The 23,453-nt window shown below is 54.2% G+C and overlaps 1 protein-coding gene across 3 annotated transcripts in view; it reads right to left on the bottom strand.

Annotated features, from left to right (window-relative positions):
• Positions 1–23,453, bottom strand: part of CEMIP (cell migration inducing hyaluronidase 1) — a 139,181-nt gene that overhangs the window by 43,567 nt on the left and 72,161 nt on the right. Inside the window, exons 2-10 of one of the 3 annotated variants that reach the window (XM_055326858.1) lie at positions 16,402–16,517; positions 13,162–13,272; positions 12,131–12,277; positions 11,493–11,631; positions 10,527–10,763; positions 7,706–7,885; positions 5,041–5,111; positions 4,172–4,267; positions 3,540–3,661 (exon numbers count right to left, since the gene is read on the bottom strand). In XM_055326858.1, the coding sequence (XP_055182833.1) occupies positions 3,540–3,661; positions 4,172–4,267; positions 5,041–5,111; positions 7,706–7,885; positions 10,527–10,763; positions 11,493–11,631; positions 12,131–12,277; positions 13,162–13,272; positions 16,402–16,495 (1,197 nt within the window). In that variant the 5' untranslated portion in view covers positions 16,496–16,517. The remainder of the gene's footprint in view (positions 1–3,539; positions 3,662–4,171; positions 4,268–5,040; positions 5,112–7,705; positions 7,886–10,526; positions 10,764–11,492; positions 11,632–12,130; positions 12,278–13,161; positions 13,273–16,401; positions 16,518–23,453) is intronic. The other 2 variants (XM_055326859.1, XM_055326860.1) reach the window with 2 other exon arrangements.

Here is a 23,453-nt window from a genome sequence, read left to right as displayed (position 1 = left end):
AGTTTTGTTTTAAGGAGAACAATGTGAAGTCACAGGATGGGTCAGTGCCTCGCCTGGGGTCCTACGCTACTCCATACCCAAACCACTCATGTACTGCTCACCATCGGGTGAGTGTGTCATGGAGCATCTACAGGGAGAAGGTCCCATTTCAGGAGCTCCTCATAACCTACGGCCACCGCTGCCACTGCAAATGGAGGAGGCTGGTATTTATGGAGGACCTGCTATGTTCAATCTACTGGTACCCCAGTGAAGTTGCACATCACGTGGGGAGCCCTTAAAAATACTCATGCCCAGGCCCCATCCTCCGAGGCTCAGATCTGGCATGTCTGGGTGTGGCTTGGGCATCAGAACTTTTCAAAGGGGCCTGAGGAGTTCTAGTGGACAGTCCAGTTTGAGAACCACCTACCTGCCCCCCCTACAGTTACAGAGCTAAGTGCTATGCGTATGATCACATTCCATCTTCATAGCAACTATGAGGTTGCTGGTTTTACAGAGAAGGAAACTGACTCTTCACAGGGTGAGTAACTTGCCCGAGGTCAACCCAGCAAGTAAGCAGCAGAGCCAAAATTCAAATCCAGACTTAGCCAACTGCAAAGCTGGTGCTTCTCAGCACCTCCCACCCAGGCCTTCAGGCACGCAGCCTAGTGTCCTTTGTTCAGTGTCTGTCTCCTCCCCACATTGGATTCTGGGCTCAGGAGGGCAGGAACCTGGTTTTTGCCTGTCTCTCTAAACCCAGCTTCCAGCCCAGGGCTTGGCACTGAGCAAGGTCTCAGTGATAGGGGCCGACGGGCAAGCAGCTTCAAGGCCAGGTAGAGAATTTAGGGAGCAGGCTCCAAGGAGGTCGCGATCCCTGCCAGCTGGGGCTCATCCCAGAGCCCGGGTGTGTCTGCATCAAGCCCGTGGCTGTCATCAGAGACAAGCAATTTAGGGCCAGGCTGCAGCTGCTGTCCTCTTTGGCACAGAGACCAAAGGGACCAAAGCTGGGGAAATAGGGAGGCAAAGTAGAGTCAACCATTTAAAAAAAAAAAAAAGCCGGGGGGAGGGGGCTTTTCAGGAAACATTATTTTGAACACAGCAGGTATCTGTTGTCTTTGGCTTCAAAGGGAAGCTGGAAGGCAGTGAACTCAGAAAATCCAGCCCTTTCCTGCGAGAGTCACGCTCACGTCCATTATCTCGGGCGGCCTTCAGCGCCGCCAGGGAAGCATGAGTTGCAGACTTGGAGGGTTTGAGAAGCAAGCTCAAGGTCGAGGTCGCTGGATCATCAAGCCCAGCTCCTCTGAGCTCCCACTGTTTCCCAAGGAGGCCAGCATGTTCCGCAGGAGACCCCACGACGGTGAGAAACAGAGCCTGAACACATCAGTGAATAGAACTGGACTTTCTTCAAGGCACGGCATCCCACAATCCTTTCTTGGGGACAGCGACTCAACTCTGCTTTCCCTGTCCACCCCCTGCTTTTTCTAAACCTGAAGAATGACCTCACTTGGGGAGGAGGATAAAAGAGTTCTATCCTTGTTCTGGGAAGCCACTCTCCACCTTAAGTAGACAAAATTTTCTTACTGTTTTTGATAATGATTAATAATTATAAGATAATTAACGGTATGATTAAAATAGTCATTGTAACATAATAAAGCATTGTATGGGCACTGCATATATCATTGCATTACGTCCACAGACTCATCCCATGGGGAACAATGGCTATCCTATCTGCCCAGAGGGACTAGGGACCCTGAGTGAGTTGGCTTAGGTCTGTAGCCAGGGCTGGAGTGAGGCTGCATGATTTAAGCTGGTGCCCACCTCAGGGGTGTGCAAGTACAGGGCCAGCAGCTGGGAGAAGGGGCCATCCTAACTCTTTCACATTAACCCTTGACTGCTTCCACGGACCTTTGTTTTGCCAAGAAAAAAACAAGATCCTGGGACACCTAGGTGGCTCAGCAGTTGGGCATCTGCCTTCAGCTCAGGACTTGATCATGGAGTTCTGGGATCGAGTCTTGCATTGGCTCCCTTTATGGAGCCTGCTTCTCCCTCTGCCTATGTCTCTGCCTCTCAGTCTGTGTCTCTCATGAATAAATAAATAGAATCTTGAAAAACAAAAACAAGATCCTTCTCTGGAATTGAGAGTTTTGAACTAATAAGGGGCTATGATGCTCAGCAAAGTATTGTCAGGGGATGCACTTTTGTAAAATCTGGCCTCAGCCCCAGAGGGGTGGGAGGCATGGGGGTGGGGGTGGGGGCAGGGGTGGGGGGTGGTGGTGCAGCAGTGTGGGTTGGATCTTTCATTCCTCTCCAGATCTGCAATAGTTGAGACCTGGAACTCAGAGACCTCCTTGTCAAGGATACTCCTTTTGTTGGAAGGAAGCTGGGTGTTAGAATGTGGTGGACACCTGGGGGTTATAGAGAATAGGGTTGGGTCCCTTGGAGGGTCTTGAGATAATAAAGCTGGTAAGCAGACTGTTTTATATTTTATATATATGTATGCCAGTAATCAGTCTCCTCTGCTGCCTCCAAGCCTTCCATTACTTTAGCCTAGGATGAGTTGTGCCTCGACATAGTCAGGGAGGAGCCCATGTCCATGCCAGGAGCAAAGGTATGGGCAAAATGGGAAATGCCTCTGAGAAGCTGGCGTAGCCAAGTGGTCTTCTAAACACGGGAGCCTGGAGACTGACACTGGGAGGGATCCAAAGCCTCTGTAAGTGTTCCTGGAGGATTTCCAGAAATACTTTGGGAGGGGAGGCTGCCAAAGGGCTGGACTTCCTATAGCCAAGTGAACCAGAGGAATAAGATTATGGCTATTTCAGAATTAAGGCTGGGATCTTCCAGGCTGCAGGAAAAAAATAGAATTAAATCTGGAGAAGATGCACATTGGGAGAGTCAGCCCCTTTTGATTCTTTTGGACCCAAGGAGAGCCTACAACCTGTGATGCACTCTTGGTTGATCCTTCTCAAGCACACCACAGCCACGTGAAGACAGGGCCTTAGCCAAGTAACAATGGTCGTCCGCAAAGCTGGTGAGCTGTGAGGGCTGCGTATTTGCTCAACACACTCATGGAGGAGCCAACCAAGAAAGTCAAGGTCCTCTTTGGGAGGAGCACCTGGCAGTGAATATCCTGAGCAAACCCTGTCCATCCTATGAATGCTGGTGTTTGTTTTACTCAGCAGCGAACAAGGCTTGGGCATGTTCTGCATCTGGGCTGAGCTCAGCTGGCACCCCAAATCCCATTCAGATCCTGTTCTCTCAAGGTCTCCAAGGAGATAAACTGAGAAGGGAGGCTGAGAGAGACAAACCATCCCCACACCGGGGCACTGTCAGCTATGGCCAGGGCAGCAGGTTTAGGAGGAGGGAAAGGAAGTCGGGGGGGGACTCCAGGAGAGAATTTGGGGTCCTCGCTTGGGAACTCACCAGCCAGGAGGCCGGGAGCACATAAGAGCCTCTAAAATGGGAGACCTGTGAGAAGCACACCACTCCAGGGGCAAGAAAGCATGTTATCTAGACTCCACTTCAAAATACAGTCTTCATAACTCTGGTTGTTTTGGGTTTGGTACCTGTATATCAATGGGGCGATTGCAGATTTTTCCTGGGTGAGCTACCCGGAGGTCTGAAATTTTCTCCCCACCTTTCGTGTGCGACACTTTGTTATGGTCGAACCACTGTGTCCATTCCATATCTAGACAGGAAGCAAAGAGCGGGGTTAGGCAAGAAGGGCCCAAGGGGGCACGTCCCACTCAGCATGGCCCCCAAGTGCCCTCGACACAATGGGAGGTGAACACTGTTTGTCCAGGCATACACCAGAGCAGTCTGCCAAATCTCCTTGCTTCTCATTAAAAGCACCTCTTACTGACTTTCTCACTTAAAAGCAATAGGATAATATATTCTTCTTTACTGCAGATACTGTAGAAAGGATAAAGATAAAAGCCATGATCAGCCCATTTCTCCAGGGCTGCAGTGAGGAGGCTGCTCTGCACCCCAGTCTCCACGTGTGGGCAACCGGAGGGGCTGTCCTGCTCCCACTCGTTCCTGTTCGGTGCTAGACAGCTTTCCATTGCAAATTTAGTTTATTCTGCAGCAACCAAGCGGTCTTACTGGTGCAAGAGAAAAATCTTTCTTTTGCAAAGACAGGAAGTCCAGGCCTTCTATCCCACTGTTAGGTTTTTCTTGGTCATCCAACACTCCTCACCTTGAACCCACTCGCTGGATGAAGAGACATTGAAATGCTCGCCATGGTCTGTCTGGAACACTTTGAACACCCGGGCTGCTGCAGAGCCGCGATGCCCTGTTGGGAGAACAGGGGCTTGAGCACCTGGACACCCCCACCCTTACATCATCCCAAAGAGTGTAATTCTGAGCCCGAGTAAGCTCCCAACACAGGGATCTTGAGGTATTTCTTCAAAAGCAAAACACATTTCAGGCCAATCTTTCTACTTAGGGAAGCAGATCATCTATCATGCCTTCTTTTGTTTCAGTTTTAAAGTTTTTATTTCAATGTGATGACAAAATCTGTATTTCTCCCTTAAATTCCTGTCTAGGAATATAGAACCAGCAGTACCTTCCCCTAGATGGTCAAGGCCCACCCATAGTAACTTTCTAGCTTGAAACATTTCCTCTGTTGGATCTGTCCCAGTTCCCATCTGTCCTGGGTCACTTGTTAGGTGAGTAAGTCAGCTGTGAGCTCTTTGCAAATGCAATTTTTTTTAAGATTTTATTTATTAATTTGAGAGAGAGAGAGACAGCGCGCGCGTGCAAGTGGCAGAGAGAGAGTGAGAAGCAGACTCCCCGCCAAGCAGGAAGCCCGATGTGGGCCTCGATCCCAGGTCCCTGGGACCATGACCTGAGCCAAAGGCAGACGCCCAATCGACTGAGCCACACAGGCGCCCCACAAATGTAAATATTATCTTAGTGATTGGCTTTTCGCCACTTTTGGGTAACACGGCCAATTAAGAGGGGTGTTGGGAGGTGGTTCTGCCATGTTCTGTGGCTCACAACGACCAGGGCCTCTTGGTCAGAGAGATGCGGAGGGGATTCAGCCTCTCGCCAACTATTTCTTACCGTGATATTCAATATGGTCTTCCACCGAAGAAGAGGGATTTCCTTTCACAGTTATGAAACTCCAAGGGTGTCTGGGAAAGGCAACAACAAAGAGTGAAGTTCCTCGCATGTCTGCACCTGTACGGGAGGCAGGGCTGAGACGGAGCCCCGCGAGCGAGCAGCCCTCCCCGCCACGCGGGGCCATCAGCCCGCTGGCCGGCTCCCCTTCTGCTGGAGAACAGGAGCCTTTCTCTGCAGGTGCCAAGTCTCCTCCCGTGAGCCTCTTCGGCCCCACTCCGGCAGCAGATGAGGTTCGGGTCGCAGACACACGAGCCCACAGGCCCACCTACCACCCACCAGGCCCCACGAGGTCCTGAAGCAAGTGTTCTGATGCCCTTAGGAAAGCAGGACGTGGGTTCCAGGAGAGAAAGGTTCTTTCCCGGATGCCTGCCTCCTCCGGAGGGAAGCACAGGGAGACGCCAGAGGGGTCCTGCCGGGCGACCTGGTGGCCTTGCACAGGCCTTGAGGGGGAGGAGAGGCCTCTCGCTCACACGGGAATGGAGGAGGGAAAGCAGGTGGAGGAGTTCCTCTGCAGGAGCCCACACTATAAGGCAGGAAGGCCCCCCATGTCTGTCTCCCTCTCCCCCCCTCTTATATAAGATGGCCATCGATTACGGTACTCAAGAGCTTTCATTATTTTTGTCCTGATCTTTCTTTTTGGAAAGTAAGTCTTTACTGAAGTTAGGGATTTGATTGGGTCACTCCTTCGCTTAAGATCCTTCAATTGCAGGGGGTGGGGGATGAATGGGTGACGGGCACTGAGGGGGGCACTTGACGGGATGAGCACTGGGTGTTATTCTGTATGTTGGTAAATTGAACACCAATAAAAAATAAATTTATTATTAAAAAAAAAAAAAGATCCTTCAATGGCTTCCCATTGCCCTTTGGATGAAAGCCCAAGGTCCCGGGGCACGGAGTGAAAGACCTTCCTGTGCCCACCTCGGCAGCCTTATCTTGGCCCCTTCCCCGCCGAGCACATGCTTCTGCTGCCAGTGCCTCCCGAGTCTTCAGGGGTCGGGGCCACACGCTCATCCCAGGGCCTCTGCACCTGCAGGCTCTCGCAGGGGACCTGCTTGCCCTCATCCTCACCTGCAGCTCTGCACCTCGAGCCTTTAGCCCACCCGCTTGCTCAGGCCTCCTTATCACTTCTCTCCCCCTGCCTGTCCATGAATGCTCTGCACACCTGGTCTGGCCCAGAGTCTTGTGCCAATATCTGCTCAGAAACTGCTTTCTGAGCGAATGAACCACAGACCGCCACACCTCTCAGTTCTTCTACTGATTTTAGATGCTTTGAGTTTGTCCCTCAAAGCGTGTCTACACGGAGGAGGGTTAAGACTGTAATTCTTGCCTGCCATCCAGCACCCAGGGGAATGGCCATGACAACATACGGCAAGCACCCATCCTTCCAGTGGCCGTTGGTTCTCAGGAGAAAACAGTTGCTAACATGCATTGAATCCTTAATTTGGGCCAGATACACTGGCAAATATTTTGTTACTTATTATCACATCTACTCCCCTCCCAACCGGCTCCCCTCCACTTTACAGATGCAGGAACCATGCAGAGAGGATGAGTCACTCCCCTGCTGGCACACCTCCCAGGAGCTGCAAATGCAGGCTGCATCAGAGGGGGAGTCCTGGGCCCTTAGCCATTGCCTCCTTCAGCCCAGGCCCTAAGGAGCCAGTCCCTGGTGGTTCTCACTCTCACTGTAAATCAATAAACTGGTCTTTTGGTTTCTAAAACAAGGAAATGGAAGCCCTCTCAGCTTTTGCTAACAGAGGAACCTTGAGATACCAAGGTGTCCTTGTCATCTCTGACTGCTTGAGCTCCCAGCTTCCAGAAGGAGCAACCCCTGGGCTGTCAGAGACCACACTCTGGAACCCTGGCACTTCCCCGCCCGCTGACCCCCCTGCCACCCACCTGCCTTGACCGGGGAATCTCTGTGCAGCCAGTAAAACAGCTTTGCTGGGAGCCCAAGGGAGGCTCTTGCCCCCGACCTTGGATACGGAAGGGAAGGGCCTTGCTATCTTCAAACAGCCACAGGATGGAGGACCTGAACCTTCACCTGAGCTGAAAACTGATTCATAGGATAAAAGGTGTGGCCACTGTGGGGCAAATGGTTTCCTGTTGGTGCCAAGCATGTGCACGCCAAAGTCAGGCACGAAGCTAACCCGGGACAAACCAAACACAGCAGAGCACATCAAAGGCCTTCTCCCTGGGTGCTGGGCCAGGCAGAGACATCTTATATGATCTTGAAACAAGTGCCTGCCAGTCCCCAAGGCACACGATGGACCCTTTGCCCAAGAATGGGGAAATGAAGCTTGCTGTTGATCTGAGGAATGGCTCACACGCAGCAGATGTCCAGCTGATACTCTGTCAGTGGCTGAATGAACGAATGAGTTCATGAAAAGAGAGATGTTTTGTGTTTTAAGAGCGGAATACGCTTTGTAAGAAAATCTGGGCTCCCAGATATGCCCCCAATGCAGATGGGGGTCTTCCTGCCAGCCACTCCCCAGACCCAGCACTGAGGCCAGCATGCTGCAGGCAAAGAACAGATGCTAAGGTGGACTGCGGGGCACCAGTAGCTTCAGGGTCCCTGAGCCTGGTGGGAGCGAGGTGTGGGTGGTACCTGAACCCAAGGCGCAGGAAGTGCTTGCTGCCCAGTTTGGTCATGGCCTTTCTGGCCCCGTCATCCAGGTTTCGTGACCCCTCATCGTTCACGGCCACCGAGAGGATCCTGCCCGCGGGTACTGCATTCAAGTACTGTACCAGACGTTCGCTCTCCTTCTTGGATCTATAGGTGTCAAACCTGAAAGGGTTAGAGAGAGTGGGTTTTATTTTTTATTTATTTTTTTAAAAGATTTTATTTATTTGTTCATGAGAGACACAGAGGGAGAGAGAGAGAGAGGCAGAGACACAGGCAGAGGGAGAAGCAGGCTCCATGCAGGGAGCCTGAGTGGGACTCGATCCTGGGACTCCAGGATCAGGCCCTGGGCTGAAGGCAGCACTAAACTGCTGAGCTACCCGGGCTGCCCGAGAGTGGGTTTTAATAGTCCTGACAGCAGCCCCAAGAAAGGGAGTTCTGAGCACACAGGCACATGTTACAACAACCAGCCTGCCATCCATAGACCCCAAGGGCTGTGATTTTTAAAGAAAAGAGCTTTTATGACACTAAAAACCGATCTTCCCAAACTCAACAAAGGTAACCCACTTTCACACACAGAAAATACCCACTAAGCATGATTTTAAACAAATATCTGTACCACGCATGACGAGCTTTTATAAAGAAGACACAATTTTGTAATGACCCCCAGCTATCCCTCATGGGACTAAAGATTCAGTACAGTTATAATGGAGATTCCGAAAGAATTAGTCTTCAGGTTTAATAAGCAGAACTGTTCTAAAGCGGATTTAGGGGAATAAAGCAGTGTGAATGGCCAAGATTTGGGGAAAGGGAAACAGTGGTGGTACAGGGGGAGGGGGGAGGGGCTGGATAGGTGCTGGGAGTCCGGGGTTGATGCTCCTGATCCTCAGACTGGTTTGCAAGTGCTTGTGCAAACTGGCCATGCCTGGGGCCCAGGAAACTCATTCCCCCTGCCCCTTGCCCCCAAGGGCCACCTGCTGCCCACCCAGCACGACTCCAAGCTACGATGACACCACATGTCTTCACACATCCTTCTTGGCCTTTCTCCACCATCACATGCCCATTACCTCGTAAGGGCTGACCTGCGCTCTCTTTCCTCCAGGTAACCTTCTCAGGTAACCGGAGCCTGCATCTGCATGCATGCGTGCGGCGTGTTTATTAAGAGGTCTCCTCACACACATTCCCCTATCAGGTTCTCAAGGACCCAGACACATCTTTAACCAAAGTAGATTTGGAGGGAGCAGCTGTCCCGTCTCTGGAACCTGCACACCAGCTGTCGGGATGACGTCTCCTCATGCAGCTCAATAAGGCACGCAGCTGAAGGCCGGCTCACCAGGAGAGGCAGCGCCCAGGGGCCGGCACCGCGGGAGGGCACCATTCTCACGTCCAGAGGGAGAACTCTCGGACGTACTTTGCGTCTAGGAGGCTCATCCTGGCTTCCCACATTACCTGTGCACTGAGGATCATGAGGCCCCAGGCCAAGGCAGGTACTGGGAAGAAATACAGGGTGAAGGGTGTGGGTAGATCCGGGTGTGAACCTCAGCTCTGACACTTCCTGGCCTTGTGACACAGAGCAAATGGATTCCCCCAAATCCTGGTGTTTTTGTCTGTATGACATGGATAATAACAGAATCAACTCGGTGGGGGGGGGGTCATGAAGATAAATTACAGAGGGCCGGTGAAGTGGTTCACATGATGGTTTGCACAAAGTCCAACAATCGTCCAATATCCCGAGTCTTGCCCAGCCTGCCCCGATGTCATGGCGGTTCCCTGCTGCTTCCCGTGGGCACCCACGGCTTGCACCCCGTTCTTGCAGACCCCACACCCCGCCGCCCCATCCAGCAGCAGCAGAGCAGCTGGGTGTCTGCTTCCCTGCCTGAGGGCAAGGGAAGCTTTTTCTGTGCCCTTCCTGGTGGGTCCTGCCCCCCGAGTACCTGGGGACAGCCTCTGCAGGGCCAGGACAGGAACCCGGGAACCTGCAGGAAGCTCTAGCTCCCGCCAGAGCCGAGGAAAGCCAGGGAAGCCTTGCCATCTGCGCCTCGTAAGTACTTCTCCAGTTCATCCCGTTCTACTGCCATAGCCCCTGCCTACGTCCTGGCCCCTCGCACTCAGACCACGGCCAAAGCCGCCCCGCCACCTCTGCTTTCTGGATGTTTGTTTGCCTTCCACACAGTCCTAAACAGCAGCCAGGATGTCCTTCCCATCAGATCAGACACTTCTTGAAGCCCTCCAGGGGCTTCACGTCCCACTTAGAATAAAACCCACCTCATTACGGTGCCCGGCGAGGTGCATCTGCCCTTGCCGAAAAACCCGCCGTCCCTGCACCACATTGCCATTGCCCTGTACCTCCACCCTTCTGCTGGCCCTTCTGTGTTTCCAGACCACCATGCCCCTCTCACTGCTGGCCCTTTGCACTTGCTGCTTGTCGTCTTGAACACCCAATCCCTGGCGCATCTTCACCCTGCAATTCTCAGCTCAAATGTTGCTTCTTTACACCAGCCCACCCTGACTAATCGATGCAAAGTGGCCTTCCCTAGTTGCCCTCCACCATTTCATTATGACTTTCTCTTCTAATTGGCAATGATCACGAGCTGAAATGATGTTGTGCATACATGTGTGCACGTCTGCTTGTTCCCATTAATGCAGCTTCGTTGGGCAAATGCCCAGGGAGGCAGAGACATAATTCCTCCAGGTTGTCTGGCTCGCTGCTCCATCTCAGCACCCAGAGCAGCATCTGGCCAGGGCACAGGCTCTGTACGTGCCTGAGGAATGAAGGGCCGTGTGTCTAAGTGAAGGCAGGCCTTACCGGTCAGAATGGATGACTGTCGCTGTTTTGGGGTCGATGACATGAACAATGACTCCACGGTGACCCCAGCTCCTCTCAAAAAAATAGCCTCCCTCCTCCATGCCGCCCGGGCGAAGGGTCTTGTTGAGAAATGTCCATGAGAGCTTTTTCTGTCCGTGTAACTCAAGGGTGCCTCCTGCGCCGACCCCAATGTACTTCAGTCCAAAGTAAGGATCCGCCTGGACACTTTCATCGGCCCTTCAAGAGAGAGAACAGCTCCCCAAAGTCAGCAGGCCCATGTCCTCACTGGATGCCCAACCCGGAGAGGACTGCACTGCCCCACTGCAGCCACCGAAGAACCGGTCATGCATGGGGACTGTGCCAGGCCAGCAGAAGTAGCTTCGCACACCAGACCTTCCTAAGCCCGAGAGCACAATGAGGCCAAAAGGCCAAGCGGAACCACTTATCACTAGTTTACACATTGGCACTCCTTCCCAGCTCTGAGTGTTTCACATTCTGGCCCACATCAGAGGGGGAGTCACCGGGCCATGGGCTGCAGACCCTCGTGCACTCCCGACTACTGCTTCTGAGGACTCTCGACAGTTCGAAGAGGGAGCAGAGCCAGAGGCAAATAACGTGCAGAGGTTTTCTTTATCTTGTCCATCATAACCGGCTAAATAAATATTCCCAGAGGCTTCTTGAGCCATGACACAGCTGAAAGGCAGCTGAAAGTCTGGCAGGGACTTCTGTGCCTTACACGTGGACCCAGGCCATGAGAAACAATACACCTAGTAAGCTTCGGCTCGCCCCGATCCCCGACGGCTGTCTTGCTCGTGGTTACACCTGGCAGTCTATAAGGATGATTCCCGTCTCGCACTAAAGCCTTGCCATCGTGCCTGCCTCTCCCCTTTGGAAAGCCGCCTTCTCATCAGATCTGAGAGTAGCATTTGACCCCCCCAGCCCGCTCCCCAGAAGCTATCTGCCCACCTTCCATACAAAACGATGCTGAAATTGCCCTGGTAGGGGCAGAGGGCACTCCCAGCGTGCAGCTCTCCTCCGTTATCAATCAGGATGTGCCGGGTACGCAGGACAATCGTCTCCTCGTGGTCTTTAATGACCAGCTTTCCTAAAGCCATGGGAAGGGGGTGGGGTTCAAGAACACACGTGTTGGGGTGAGGTTCGAGCAGAGGCGAGGGCAGACCTGCTGCGCCCCCACCTCGTCCGGGCAGCCAGGAAGGCACTCCTGCATTTCCAGCACTGCGCCGTGCTCCCAAGGGCTCCCTCCCCCTCCTCCCTGCCCCGCGCTGTGTGAGTGCTGCCGGCCCATCTGCAGTTATCTCTGTGTGCTCAGCCTTCAACGAGCAAGCATCTGAAGGCCTGATGAGCGGGAGTGCTCTGAGCACCGACACGAATTTCCCCCTATAAAGCTCCTTTCGCAAAGATCGGAGCTCTGATCCTCCACTCCCAAGTGCCCAGAGCTGGTGGCATCACTGCCGAGCAGATCCTCTGACCTGAACCTGCAGCAGGTGGCCTTTGTTCTGCCCACCTGGAGCCACGGTGGCCTGTACTAGCTGCTGGGCTCCGAGGCAGTGGAGGGGAGAGAGGTGGGGGGGAGACGGGCTTACCTCCATCTGAGATGTGGATGGAGTTCACCGTGGCGGAAGAGATGAGCAGCAGGGTCCTGCCCTGGCCGATGTGCTCATCACGGTTCTGGTCGTGGCCAGGGTTCCAGGGCTGCAGCTCAGGGCTCTGGTCAGGGCACTCGGCTGCTGCTGCCAAGGACAGAGAGGCATCACTGCATCCACCCACCCACACCAGCACACAAGGACAGCCACGGAGCATGTCTTCCTGGCTCCCGCCTCTCTCCACTAGCATTAGGCCTTTGAGAACAACGACACCCTGATGTCCAGTCCCATGCACGTCTGCGAACCAGCCACTGCCTTTCTCTGGGGTCAGTTTTTACTTTTATAAAATGAAGGGTAGACCAGATGGTTCTCTAAGACATTCCAGGAGTACTGATAATCCAAGACTTTCTTGCCTTGGGAAAGAGGTGCTCTAAGAGGTACCACAGCCCCTGTCCCCTTTCACGTGAGGATCTGACTCTAGGTTAAATCTGGCTCTGTTCCCCTGGAAACCTGAGGATGGTATTAGATCACACATGTCACTGAGCAACACTGCTCCAAACGAGAGTGACCCCTTATTAGCGGATGGTATCGAAACTGGGAGGAACAGTGCACAATCTGTGTCTGCCCTGGGGGGCATCGGTCATGCCCTTGGCTCCCCTGAAAGCAGTGACCATTCTAATTGGGTGCCTGTCCTGCGGAAACCCTGCAAGTCCTGTCCGTGGAGTTGCCGGAAGAGATTGCCATCGTCTTTTTTAAAAGAAAGTAATTTGGGGGTAGGTGGGGGGCTCAATGGTTGAGCATCTGCCTTTGGCTCAGGGCATGATCCCAGGGTCCTGGGAACGAGTGCTGCATCAGGCTCCCCACGAGGACCCTGCTTCTCCCTCTGCCTCTCTCTCTTCCCTCGAATAAAAAAACAAAAATCTTTAAAAAAATTTTTTTTAAAAAAGAAAGTAACTCAGAAAAAAAAGTTGTCGATATTGAATAATACATTGTTACAGACTAATAAGTTTTGTAAAACAAATGGTACTGACCGATTGGAGAGAGAGAGAGAGACGGGCTCTGACGTGGCACAAGGCTCCCGAGTGGGGCACTCCCCACACCTGTCCAGCCGCGGCCTCGGTTCCTCTCCACTGAATCGTCACCTGGGGAACCAAACAGAGTGGCTTCTGGAAAACTACATGGAGTGCCACCAGGACCATTCCATGCAGAGGAATGCATGCCCATGCTGCTCCAGGGGCAGCTTGTGTTTCTGTCCTACGTCCTCCAACGGGAACCTGATGCCTCACGGCCTGTGGTGGCCTCGTGAGTCAGAACGTGTAGCTGAACTTCAGGCCCCCGTGGTGGGTCCCAGGGAAGCGCTTCTCCCTGGCTCCAGTGGAAGCAACAGGAGGAGCCTCCTCTCCATCTGGTGGGCCGGGCACTGGTCCAGCAGTGTGCTGTGTGCACGGAGTGGGGAAGAGAACTGCCTGGGATATGGACAGACTGTCCCAGCAGCAAGGAACAATCCAGAGGGGAAGTGGTGGGCAAAGCAAAAGTGGAAGGTGTGCCTCAGAGAACAAGTCCCACTGCCTTCCTGTCCTCTGTCCCGCGGGAGTTGTCAGCCCGAGAACCAGGAGATGTGGAGGCCCCTAGGGTGGGGTGGCGAGGGCCGGGGTGGGGTTCAGGCAGCAGGTGAAGGCCCTGCTGCAGGCTGGTGGACGCGGGCTCCCAGCTCAGGCTCCAAGGAAGGGCACCCGACAGCTCGTGTCTTTGCAGCAAAGTGGGTGCATAGAATGAAGTTCACAATGGGGGACTGGGACCCCGGGGGACTCGGTATGATTCCCAGCATGGCAGCTCAACCTGTAGCTTCACTTTTGTTTCATTATCTCTGAGAGGAGTGTCTGCCCCATATTTACATATCTCAAGAGATGTGAAAGGGAGGCATGGCTTGTCTACACTCAACGGCCCCAGAGACAGATCCCAGAGCCACATCATCTCCTATTCTTTGTCCCTCTGAAGGCGGCAGCCGGCCGTTCCCTTCTCTGCTACCAAGCATGGGGCGGGCCCTCGGTGATCCCACTAGCCCTCCCCAGCCGCAAGGCTCCCGCCTTGTGCCTGCCGATCTGCTCTACCGTCAGCAGTCGCTCAGGCTCTGGACCTCCTTCACTCAGGAGAGAATGGCACATTGTTTAGAAAGCAGCTCTTTCAGCTGTTGGAAACCCCAAGGGGCCTGAGGAATGGCAACACACTGAGAATTATGATCCTCGCTCATCAGCAGACTTCCTGGAGCTTCCAGGACGGGCTGTGGGTGGGTCCCCTGCTTGGGCGTGTGGCAGCCATGGGCTTGGGGGCTGGGGCTCTGCAGCCTCCACCCCACCCAGGGGCTTCTGAGGGTCAGGGCCCATCCCTGGGTTTGTCTTCAGGGGGGTCATGTGCTTGGCTGGCATCCGGCAGAGGCCAGGTCAAGGCCCTGGGCTACCCTCCACCTAGTTCTGGACCTGAGCATCCATTTCCAAGGAGTCGATGCTGCTGCTGTGCTGGGAACACAGGTGGTGCTGGTGGGCCAAGTGGTCCAGGCATGTGGCCATGAACATGCGGAGATAAGGGCTCTCAACTTCCTGGGATCAAGCCCTAGGGTCTTGCCACCCACATCTCCTAAGACAAGCTGGAATGCCCCTTCACTTTCCAAGAACTAACCCTGAGTCAGGCTTTACTTCTTGATTTGGAAGCGGCAGGCTGACCCCACAGGCTCAGCTGTCATCAGGAGAACGTGTCCCAGAGCACCAGCAGCATCGGCCCTGCAGCAGGGGCTCAGTGGTCACAGCCCGGCCCCTTCATCAGAGCTGGATATTTGCAGTCAGGAAAGGTCAGTTTCAGCGGGTTTTCATGTACATGAACCAGCCGGCAGCTGGAAACGGTCAGAGCCTTGGCTGGAATATCTTCAGGGCAACCACCCTTCCCAGGAGGGGCCGCAGAGGCAGGAAGCAGGATAAGGAGTGAATGCAAGCCCAGCCCACTCGGGGCGCAAATGGAAAGCTGTCAGGGAGAAGCACGGGCTGGGGGAGCCAGAGGCATGGCCTCCTTTCCAGCGGTTTACACCCAGACAGAAAAGAGATGCCCAGGATGTGGAGACATCTGGCTAGGCCTCCCCAGGGCCCTGAGCGAGGTCATCCTATAAGATACCTGAGCCCTGTTCCTGGCCTAGAGCTGATGCCCCTCGGTGTCCACTAGGTGAATACATGACAGAAGAATAAATGACTGAATTCAGGCAATGCTATCAGTTATCTCACGGAGACTTTAAAAACACTGCCCACCTGCCCCATCCCCTCCAGACCTGCATGATTCCACGGAGAATCACACAGAAGGAATTCCACTCGTGATAATTAGAGATAACTTCCTGCCCTCCACAGGTTGAGAAAAACAAAATAGAACGTACCTTCCTTTATTCTCATTGTAGAAAAGCTTCCAGCTCGACTAATAGTAACAGCGTTCAAAAAACCAGAGCATCAAGTGATGGTATCATTGCTAACCCTCTGCTCAAAACTGACACCTGGTCCCCCATCTCTCACCATCTATCCCAAGTCTGGTTTATCTGATGGTTGTTTTCTATCAACCCCGCAAACTTGCCATGAGCTTCTGCTTGTTAATTCAAAATCATTCCAAGACAAAGTTGACATGGAGATCAGAAAACCAGACCTTGCATAGAGCATCACAGCTGACAAGGTGCTCGAATGTTCCCAGACTCTATGACTGCAGAGTGAGGGGGAAGCCTGGAGGTGGCAAGCTGGCTCCCAGATATGTGTTTTTTCTTTGGGCTCCCCAACCCCCAGAGCAGTTTGTAACATTTGAACTGGCTGTCAACACTTCAGAGGAAGGGAATTTTACATAAAAATCTAGATTTCTGGCTTCTCTTAAAAACTCATGAGATCCCGCAATGGGGCACCACCTTCACACATGACAGCACATGGCCAGAATGGAGAAGTGGGCGTCCTCCTAGAGGAGCCTGAACTGGCTGGGGGACCCCGGGCCCTGCCTGGCCAGCCACACAGGTCTGCTTCGCATGCCTGGCTCCCGTGGACCCTGAGTGTGGAACCCCCGCATCTGGTCCAGCCCCTTGGTTCTGTGGATGATGATGGAAGCTCAGGAGACTGACCTGGGATGGGAGGTTAGCAGGGCCAGCTGGAGCCCAGTCCCCTGCGGCTCCTTCTCTGCCCCCCAGCAGCCTCGCTTCAGGGTGGGGAGCGCGCACCTTCCCACAGAGGCACGAAGTCCCACGGCTCTGGGTGACTCACCTGTGGATGCGGCCCCGGGGAAGCAGGTCAGGCTGAGCCAGCTGAGCATCAGCATTGCTGTGAAGGAGAAGTCCCGCCTGCTGGCAGCGCCCATCCTGGCAGCGCACGCCCACGCCCTGAAATGAAAGCATGCTGAGTGAGACCCAGGAGCTCAGCCGGGGCAGACAGGGACAGGACCACTGGCACACATGGGGGCAGCGCCAGTGGGCACACTCCAGCCAGCGGGTGCAGAGTCCTCAGCTGCCACGACCCAGGGCGAGCAGCCCAAGGCCAGCGGGCCCTGTCACCATCCTGTCCGGGGCCTGCAGCTCAGAGACCCAAGGATGGATGGAATTTCATACGTGGTGCCCCCACCCCCTCCCCTCCAGAATGAAACTTTTTTTTCTCAAGAAGCAGGGAAAACCAAATACACTCCCACTGAACATGAGCTGGAAATTAGATGCCACGAACTTGCTGTGTGAGCTCAGCTTTTTGGATTGACCTCTCTGGGCCTAGGTTTCTTAATTTGGAAAACGAGGACATGGACTGGCTGGAGGACATGGACTGGCTGATTGACTGATTGATCGATTTTGACTGGCTGACTTCTAATCTTTACTCCTTTTTTTTTTATCAGTCTGTGCTTCTAAAATAAGCCTTGAAAATACGATGTCTCTGTGTTATAAACACTCTGTATATCACCTATCCAATGGGAGGTGAGAGAGATCGGTAATTGTGCCTCAATTGTTCCCTCCTTACTTGGTAAACGAACCCCTGACTTATCTGGGTGAATGGCCACCTCCTATAAAGGCTACCTTTCCTGGGCAGCCCGGGTGGCTCAGTGGTTTAGTGCCACCTTCAGCCCCAGGGTGTGACCCTGGAGACCTGGGATCGAGTCCCAGGTCTGGCTTCCCACATGGAGCCTGCTTCTCCCTCTGCCTGTGTCTCTGCCTCTCTCTCTCTGTGTCTCACATGAATAAATAAATAAAATCTTAAAAAAAAAAAAAAAGACTACCTTTCCAGACTCTCTCATATAAGTTGTGGCCTTGGAATTAAGTTCTGGTCAATATAACCCCAGTACAATGTGAGAATTCTGGAGATGTCCTTAAAGGAAGGCATGAAGACCCTCCTCTCTCCTCCCTCCTTCCTGCTGGCAGGAATGTGGATACGATGGCTGGATCTCCAGCAGCTCTGTGTGGCTACATAGTAGGAGCCATGCTGAAGATGGCAAAGCAAACCTAGAGGAACATCTATCTAAGCCCTGACACTGTGGGGAGCTGAACAGCCCTAGACTACGGATTTATCTTTATGTGAGAGGGAATTAAATTTCTGTCATTAAACTTCTATTTTATTGAAGCCATTTATTTTTTCCTTTTTCCGCATATAGTCACCGCATACGATGAATATGGGACTCTCATAAATAAACCTCAAGATAGGAATTTTAAAAAGATGTCAGACTGGGGATCCCTGGGTGGCTCAGCGGTTTAGCCTGCCTTTGGCCCAGGGCGTGATCCTGGAGTCCCGGGATCAAATCCCACGTCCAGCTCCCGGCATGGAACCTGCTTCTCCCTCTGCCTGGGTCTCTGCCTCTCTCTCTCTCTCTCTTTCTCTATGTCTATCATAAATAAATAAAATCTTTAAAAAAAAAAAAAAGATGTCTGATTGCACCCAGAAAACACATCTGTCCCTCTGTGGCCACACAGATAGCTGAGACTGGGCCTGGAGGGGGTGACCAGTTCCAGCTTCCCTGCCTGGGTTCCTGGGTCCTGTCCTGAGTATGAGTAGCAGCTGTGCCCCGAAACAAGCAGTTTCCCTCACTGAGAAAGGCACCCAAATCCCTCTCACCCAAAATAGGCTCCTCCCCTTGAAATGACTCAGGGACAAATCCCAGGCCTGTGGGCTCCAGGTAAAGCACTTGGGGTGTGCTGGGGCGGGGAGGACAGGCAGGAGGGTCTGAGCTGAGCCCCCTGCCCTGGGCCTGGGCCCTTCTGCACAGGTGTGCTGGCAGGCGGGGAGCGAGAAACCGATACTCTCAGATTCAATGCCCTAGGTGTCCTCCCTGCCTGGCCCAGGCCTGGTCTGCGAGAACAACAGGCCCATTCTAGTCATCCCAGCCGGCTGCAGAGGGCACGCATCGCAGCATCTGGGAACGGCGCCTTTCCCATGGCCCCTAGAAGAGGAGTGTCTGCTTTCCTGCTCTCTGTAATAGAAAGAAGGGGTGCCGGGGACAGGAGAGCTGCAAAGGCCTCAGGGGAGAGCCAGAGCCCTGCTCTAAAGTCCCAATCAGTTTGAGAAAACCGGAGAGAGCATGCCGTCTGCTGCTGAGAAGCCCCACGTCACCATGGTCTCCTCTGCAGGGCGCCCGGACCCCCAGCTGGCACCTTCACTTGGTAACAGAATGTGATAGCACCCAGGGTGGAGGTGATGGGAATGGGTGACAGTCTGGGGCCAGGCACCCCATCTGCCCCAGCACTGGGGGTTCCTCTGTGGAGCTTGGCCTTGATGTGCAGAGTGCAAGTTGGGCCTGCAGGGAGCTTGTAGCTCTGGCATCCTCTGATTATATTATAGGTCCTTTGAAAGATATCACACACATAAAAATCAATTTCCGGGTGGACACGAAAACAATTCAACTGGGAGAGATAATGCTCAAAACTTCTTTTTCTCAACATTAAAGACACCTCTGCTGTGTCTCTGTCCAAGTCACTGGAGGCAGGGAGACTTGCAGCAGGGAAACGTAAACCCCACATTGCCCGGGGGGGGGGGGGCGGGGGGGAGGTCCGTCTTCTGCGCCTTCTCTCCAGGGAGCAGCTTCCAGCGCCTGAGCACAGAAACCCTGAGAAATATTCTGTTGAAGTAAATCCCCAAAGTTTCTCAAATTTCACTTGTGAGTTTTTCACCAACAGAGGACAGCTTTCTCCGTTGGCCACTAAAAGCTTTCTGGCCATGGGCGTTGAGATTCTGCTGGCAAGATACGGTCCTGACACAGTTCCCAGCAGCCGAGGGCCCGGGAAGAGCATGCGTTGGCCAACGGTATTAGAAGTTTCTGCAGGAAGCTACCAGCCCGAGGCTGGCTGACCGCTGCCTGATGGCCCTGAGCCGGTCTGTTGCTTAGAGGGTGCAGCGGCCCCCTCCTGCAGGGCCCACCAGGAAGAGGAAGGCGGATGTGCTGTGTGGAAGGCCAGGCCTTCGGGGTACTCCTCAGGTGTTTGCCATTAGCAGCTCAGTTTTCCAGAACAGCAGCATTCCTGCAGTCCCGGGGCTGCCCAGTCCTCAGGTTTACCAAGCCTCACAGGGACAAGAAGAGGTAGCTTCAAAACAGGAACAAGAGACATTGCCTCTGTCCGCCTCTCCTCCCACCTTCCTGGCCAGGGGCCTGCATCCTGGCTCTTCCTGCAGGTGGTCCTGGGGTCCAGGGCTTGGCACCTGCAGAGAGGGGGAAGCAGAGTGTTGTTTGAGCCTCCAGAGAGCCCCTGGGTCCTTGCTCTGACCTCCCCAGCACAGCAGCACCCTAACCCCAGGGGACAAGAGTCCCCACTGCCTGCAGGCTCGGGGAAGCTGGACCTCCTTGAGAAAACCAGACATGAGCTGAGAAATGAGGGAGAGGGTCAGTTTAAGCTCAGAGGCAGGGAGGTGAAGTGGGCCCCGCAGGGAGATCCAGCACCTATGTCGGGGGGCAAGAGCACCGGGACAGCCATCTCCCCTCTCAAACCTGCACTGAGGCAAGTCTAGTGTCACTCAAATAGAGACAAGACACAGCCCAGCCACCAGCAGGACAGCGTGGTCCAGAGTCCTCAATCCTGGCCACACAGCTGACATCGGGAAAACCATCTGGCCACCCGGGTCTCCCAGTTTTTCTCCGTAAAGTCTGAGATAATACATCCCAAATTCCAAAGTCATTGTGGGATCAAGTGAGAGCTTCTAGCCCTGCGCCTGACCTGAGGCCAGTCATCCGGTTGTGCTCTTTGCAAGGCCAGCCCGTGGCTCGGCTTGTGGTGGGCCCAGGGGGTTGTTGCAGGCCAGATCACCTGCACAACTTAGGACCTTTTCTGGATGAGAACCCATTGGTCTATCCCAGTGGCCACCAGAAACCACAGAAACAGGAAGGCTGAGCCCAGAGATCTCATTCCCTCCAGACAGAAAGCTCCTCTGAGATAGTGCAGAGGAGACTCAGCCTCCTCTCCCGAGTCAGGCAATGGCAGCCAAGTCCCTGCTCTGTTGCTCATCCCAGCCCAGTCCCGCTGGCAAAAGAATGAACCCCACCTGGTCACCTGGTGACCTGGCGCAGGTCCCCCGGGGAATCTTCAGGATCCCAGGTAAACTCAAGAGGTGCCCCAGCTCTGGGGGATCCAGCAGCTCTGGGTCCTGTCCCAGGATGTGTGTGGCTGCTTTGCTGGAGCCCCGGGGACAGGGAGCCCTACCTGGCTCCTCAGACAGGAGTGCACGCAGGCCCCCTGCTTCTGCACATCAGAGCGTCCCCGAGGTTGCTCCGGGAAGCAGCTCCTCCAGCATGAGCTGCCCCTGCCTCTGGAAACACACCCGCCCAGACCTTTCTGCCTGCTGCCAAAACCGCAAACATTCCAGAAAGACCAGTCAGTGGCATTACAAAGCTTGGCCTCTTCTCCAGGTACCGTGTCCCTACCTCCTGAGCCTCAGCCCCTTGTCAGGCTCACAGAGTGCAGGAGGGTACAAGGCTTGGTCCAGCCGTTCTGAGCACGTGTGCATGAATCACCTGGAGCACTTGTGAAAACAGCTTCTGACCACGCAGGTCTGAGCTGGGGCGTGATTCCACATTTTGAACCAACTCCCAGGTGAGGCTGCTGCTCCTGGGCCGGGGCCGTGCTCTGAGCGGCAAGGACCACCTCATTTTACAGATGGGCAGATGTTGCCGGTGTTGCTCCAGACCAATCACTGGAAATCCAAACCAGCATCTGAGAGTTTCTATCCAACTCTAACTTATTATGGACACGTGCCATGGGTCACCTTCCCACCTCCCTGCTTGCTTGGGGTGGAGGGAGACGGGGCCCATCGGTTACTGCCCCCATCTCAACAGGGGCATTACTTCAAGTCATTGTTCAGATAGTAAACACATGCCTCCGTCACCCTTTATACATCCACAGAGGCTTCAAATTCCTTCACCAAATGAAACACCTCCTCTGATACAGGGAATTCCCTCTGGGAGCCACCTCCCTGCAGAGCCACCTGCCCGTGGAGCATGGAGGCAAGGTGCTGCCATTTGTAGGAGAAGACAAAAGGTCACCAAGGCTACGCCAGCCCCAGATGGATTAGAACAAATCCTTTGGTCCTGCTGTGCCATCAGACCCAAGCCCCTCGTCACACCACCGAATTGGCTCCAGGGGCTGTCTCGGCACCCCTGAGTAGCCACCCTATGGGCGTCGGGGACACAGAAGGGAAGACCTCCACCCACAAAATGATGCCTGTCCCATCACCCTATGCCACAGGCACCGAAATCTAAACGATGAGGGTGGCCGTCCCAGCAAACCAGACAGTTTCTAATGAAGAGCCAACTCTTCATGACTTGCTAGACCTTCAGCACTGGAGCAAATAATTTAGCCACAACCATAGCTCTAACTTGGCTTTTTGTTTAGAGCTGTGCTGCCAAATACAGCAGCCCCGAGTCACGCGTGGCAACGTTAATCTACATTTAAAATGAGGTAAAACTGAAAATGCAGCTCCTCAGTCCCACGAGGCACATTTTAAATGCTCAGGAGCCCCCTGGGCTGGTGGTCAGTGACTGTCCTGGAGGACGCAGAGCCAGACTGTGTCCAGTGCTGCAGAAAGCTCGCTGGACCATACTAGGTAGGGCGCCAGGCCTCCCGGTGTGGTTTAGAACACCCACACCAGAGCTGCCACTCAGTTCCAAGCAGTGTGCACTGAGTGGCGTCCCCCACCAGGAGTGTCAGCCCCCCCCCATGTGGGGGTCACCACAGCCCCAGCCCACCACAGAGGGCCCAGCCCCCCATATCAGAAGCTCTGGGGTGGGCCTAGCCATCTGTGGGTGAGCGAGCCCCCCACCCCAGTGATCCTCACATGTGCTCACATCTGAGAACAGTGCTAATTCGGCTCCAAAGAGACACTTGTCAACCATCACTTCGTGTGTCGACCTCATGAGTGTTTGACAGCGTGTTGGCTAAGCGCTAACCGTTCAGGCTGTGTCACCAGAAGGATCCAAGTGGAAGTGCCAGGTCTGCGGCTGACGGGCCATGTGTGAATGTGGTGGTCCTCTTACTGCTCAGCTATGAGTGGGGAGCACTACAGCTGCCTTGGGGGGCTGCTGGGCAAGACAGAATGGTGCCTGCCAGGTGTGTGGCACAGTGACTGAGCCCTGTGCTCCAGGAGTGATGCTCGCACTGTCATCTGTGCCTGGCTCCCGCTCACGGCCTGATGCTGCCAACCACCAGCCTGACTTCCTAAGTGGGATTTTCAGGGAGTCCCTCTCACTGGCAATGCCTAGTACTGGGTCGTCAGTTACAAGGCACTGCTAAAGCCAGAGATGCTTTCTCTAAAGGATTACATAGGAAGCTCATCCTCATGGGGACATGCTCATGGAGTGTGGGGTGGGGGCCCCAATATGCCACAGGCACCAGGCACAGGTTGTGCCTGAATATGCCCTTCCCACTGGGAAGAGTACGAAGTCAGTGGGGGATCCCTTCAGCCCCGGGGGCCCGAGAGCAGGTCGAGGAAGGCCGCTGGCAACAGTGTGGTTCCCTGCTTTTTTCCAGGAGGGCTTGGCTGGCCGCTCACATAGGGCGGGCTGAATTCCCAAAAGAGGGGAGGAGGGAGATAAAAAGGTACCCGATGACTCATGTTCACCTCCGGGTATTAACACTCCTCTGGGGGCTCCCACGCTGAGACAACCCATGCTGGAGCCGGGGCGGTGGGGTAGGGGGGACCTTGGGGGCGGTGGAGGGAAAGCATTGTGCGTAGGCAGGAGGTCCCATCTCTGTCCCCAGCTGGCCCTGGTGGGCTCGCATGTGGTCTGCACCTCCTTGACTCAAGGGCTCTCCCACCTTCGGAAACTTGCATTGGCTCGGACTCCGTCTCCTCCTCCCCGTCTC

Source organism: Nyctereutes procyonoides, unplaced genomic scaffold (genome assembly GCF_905146905.1).
Source record: "Nyctereutes procyonoides isolate TBG_1078 unplaced genomic scaffold, NYPRO_anot_genome, whole genome shotgun sequence".
Taxonomy (NCBI): Eukaryota; Metazoa; Chordata; class Mammalia; order Carnivora; family Canidae; genus Nyctereutes; species Nyctereutes procyonoides.
The sequence above is the reverse complement of the archived record's forward strand: the minus strand, read 5'-3'. Positions and strand labels throughout refer to the sequence as shown.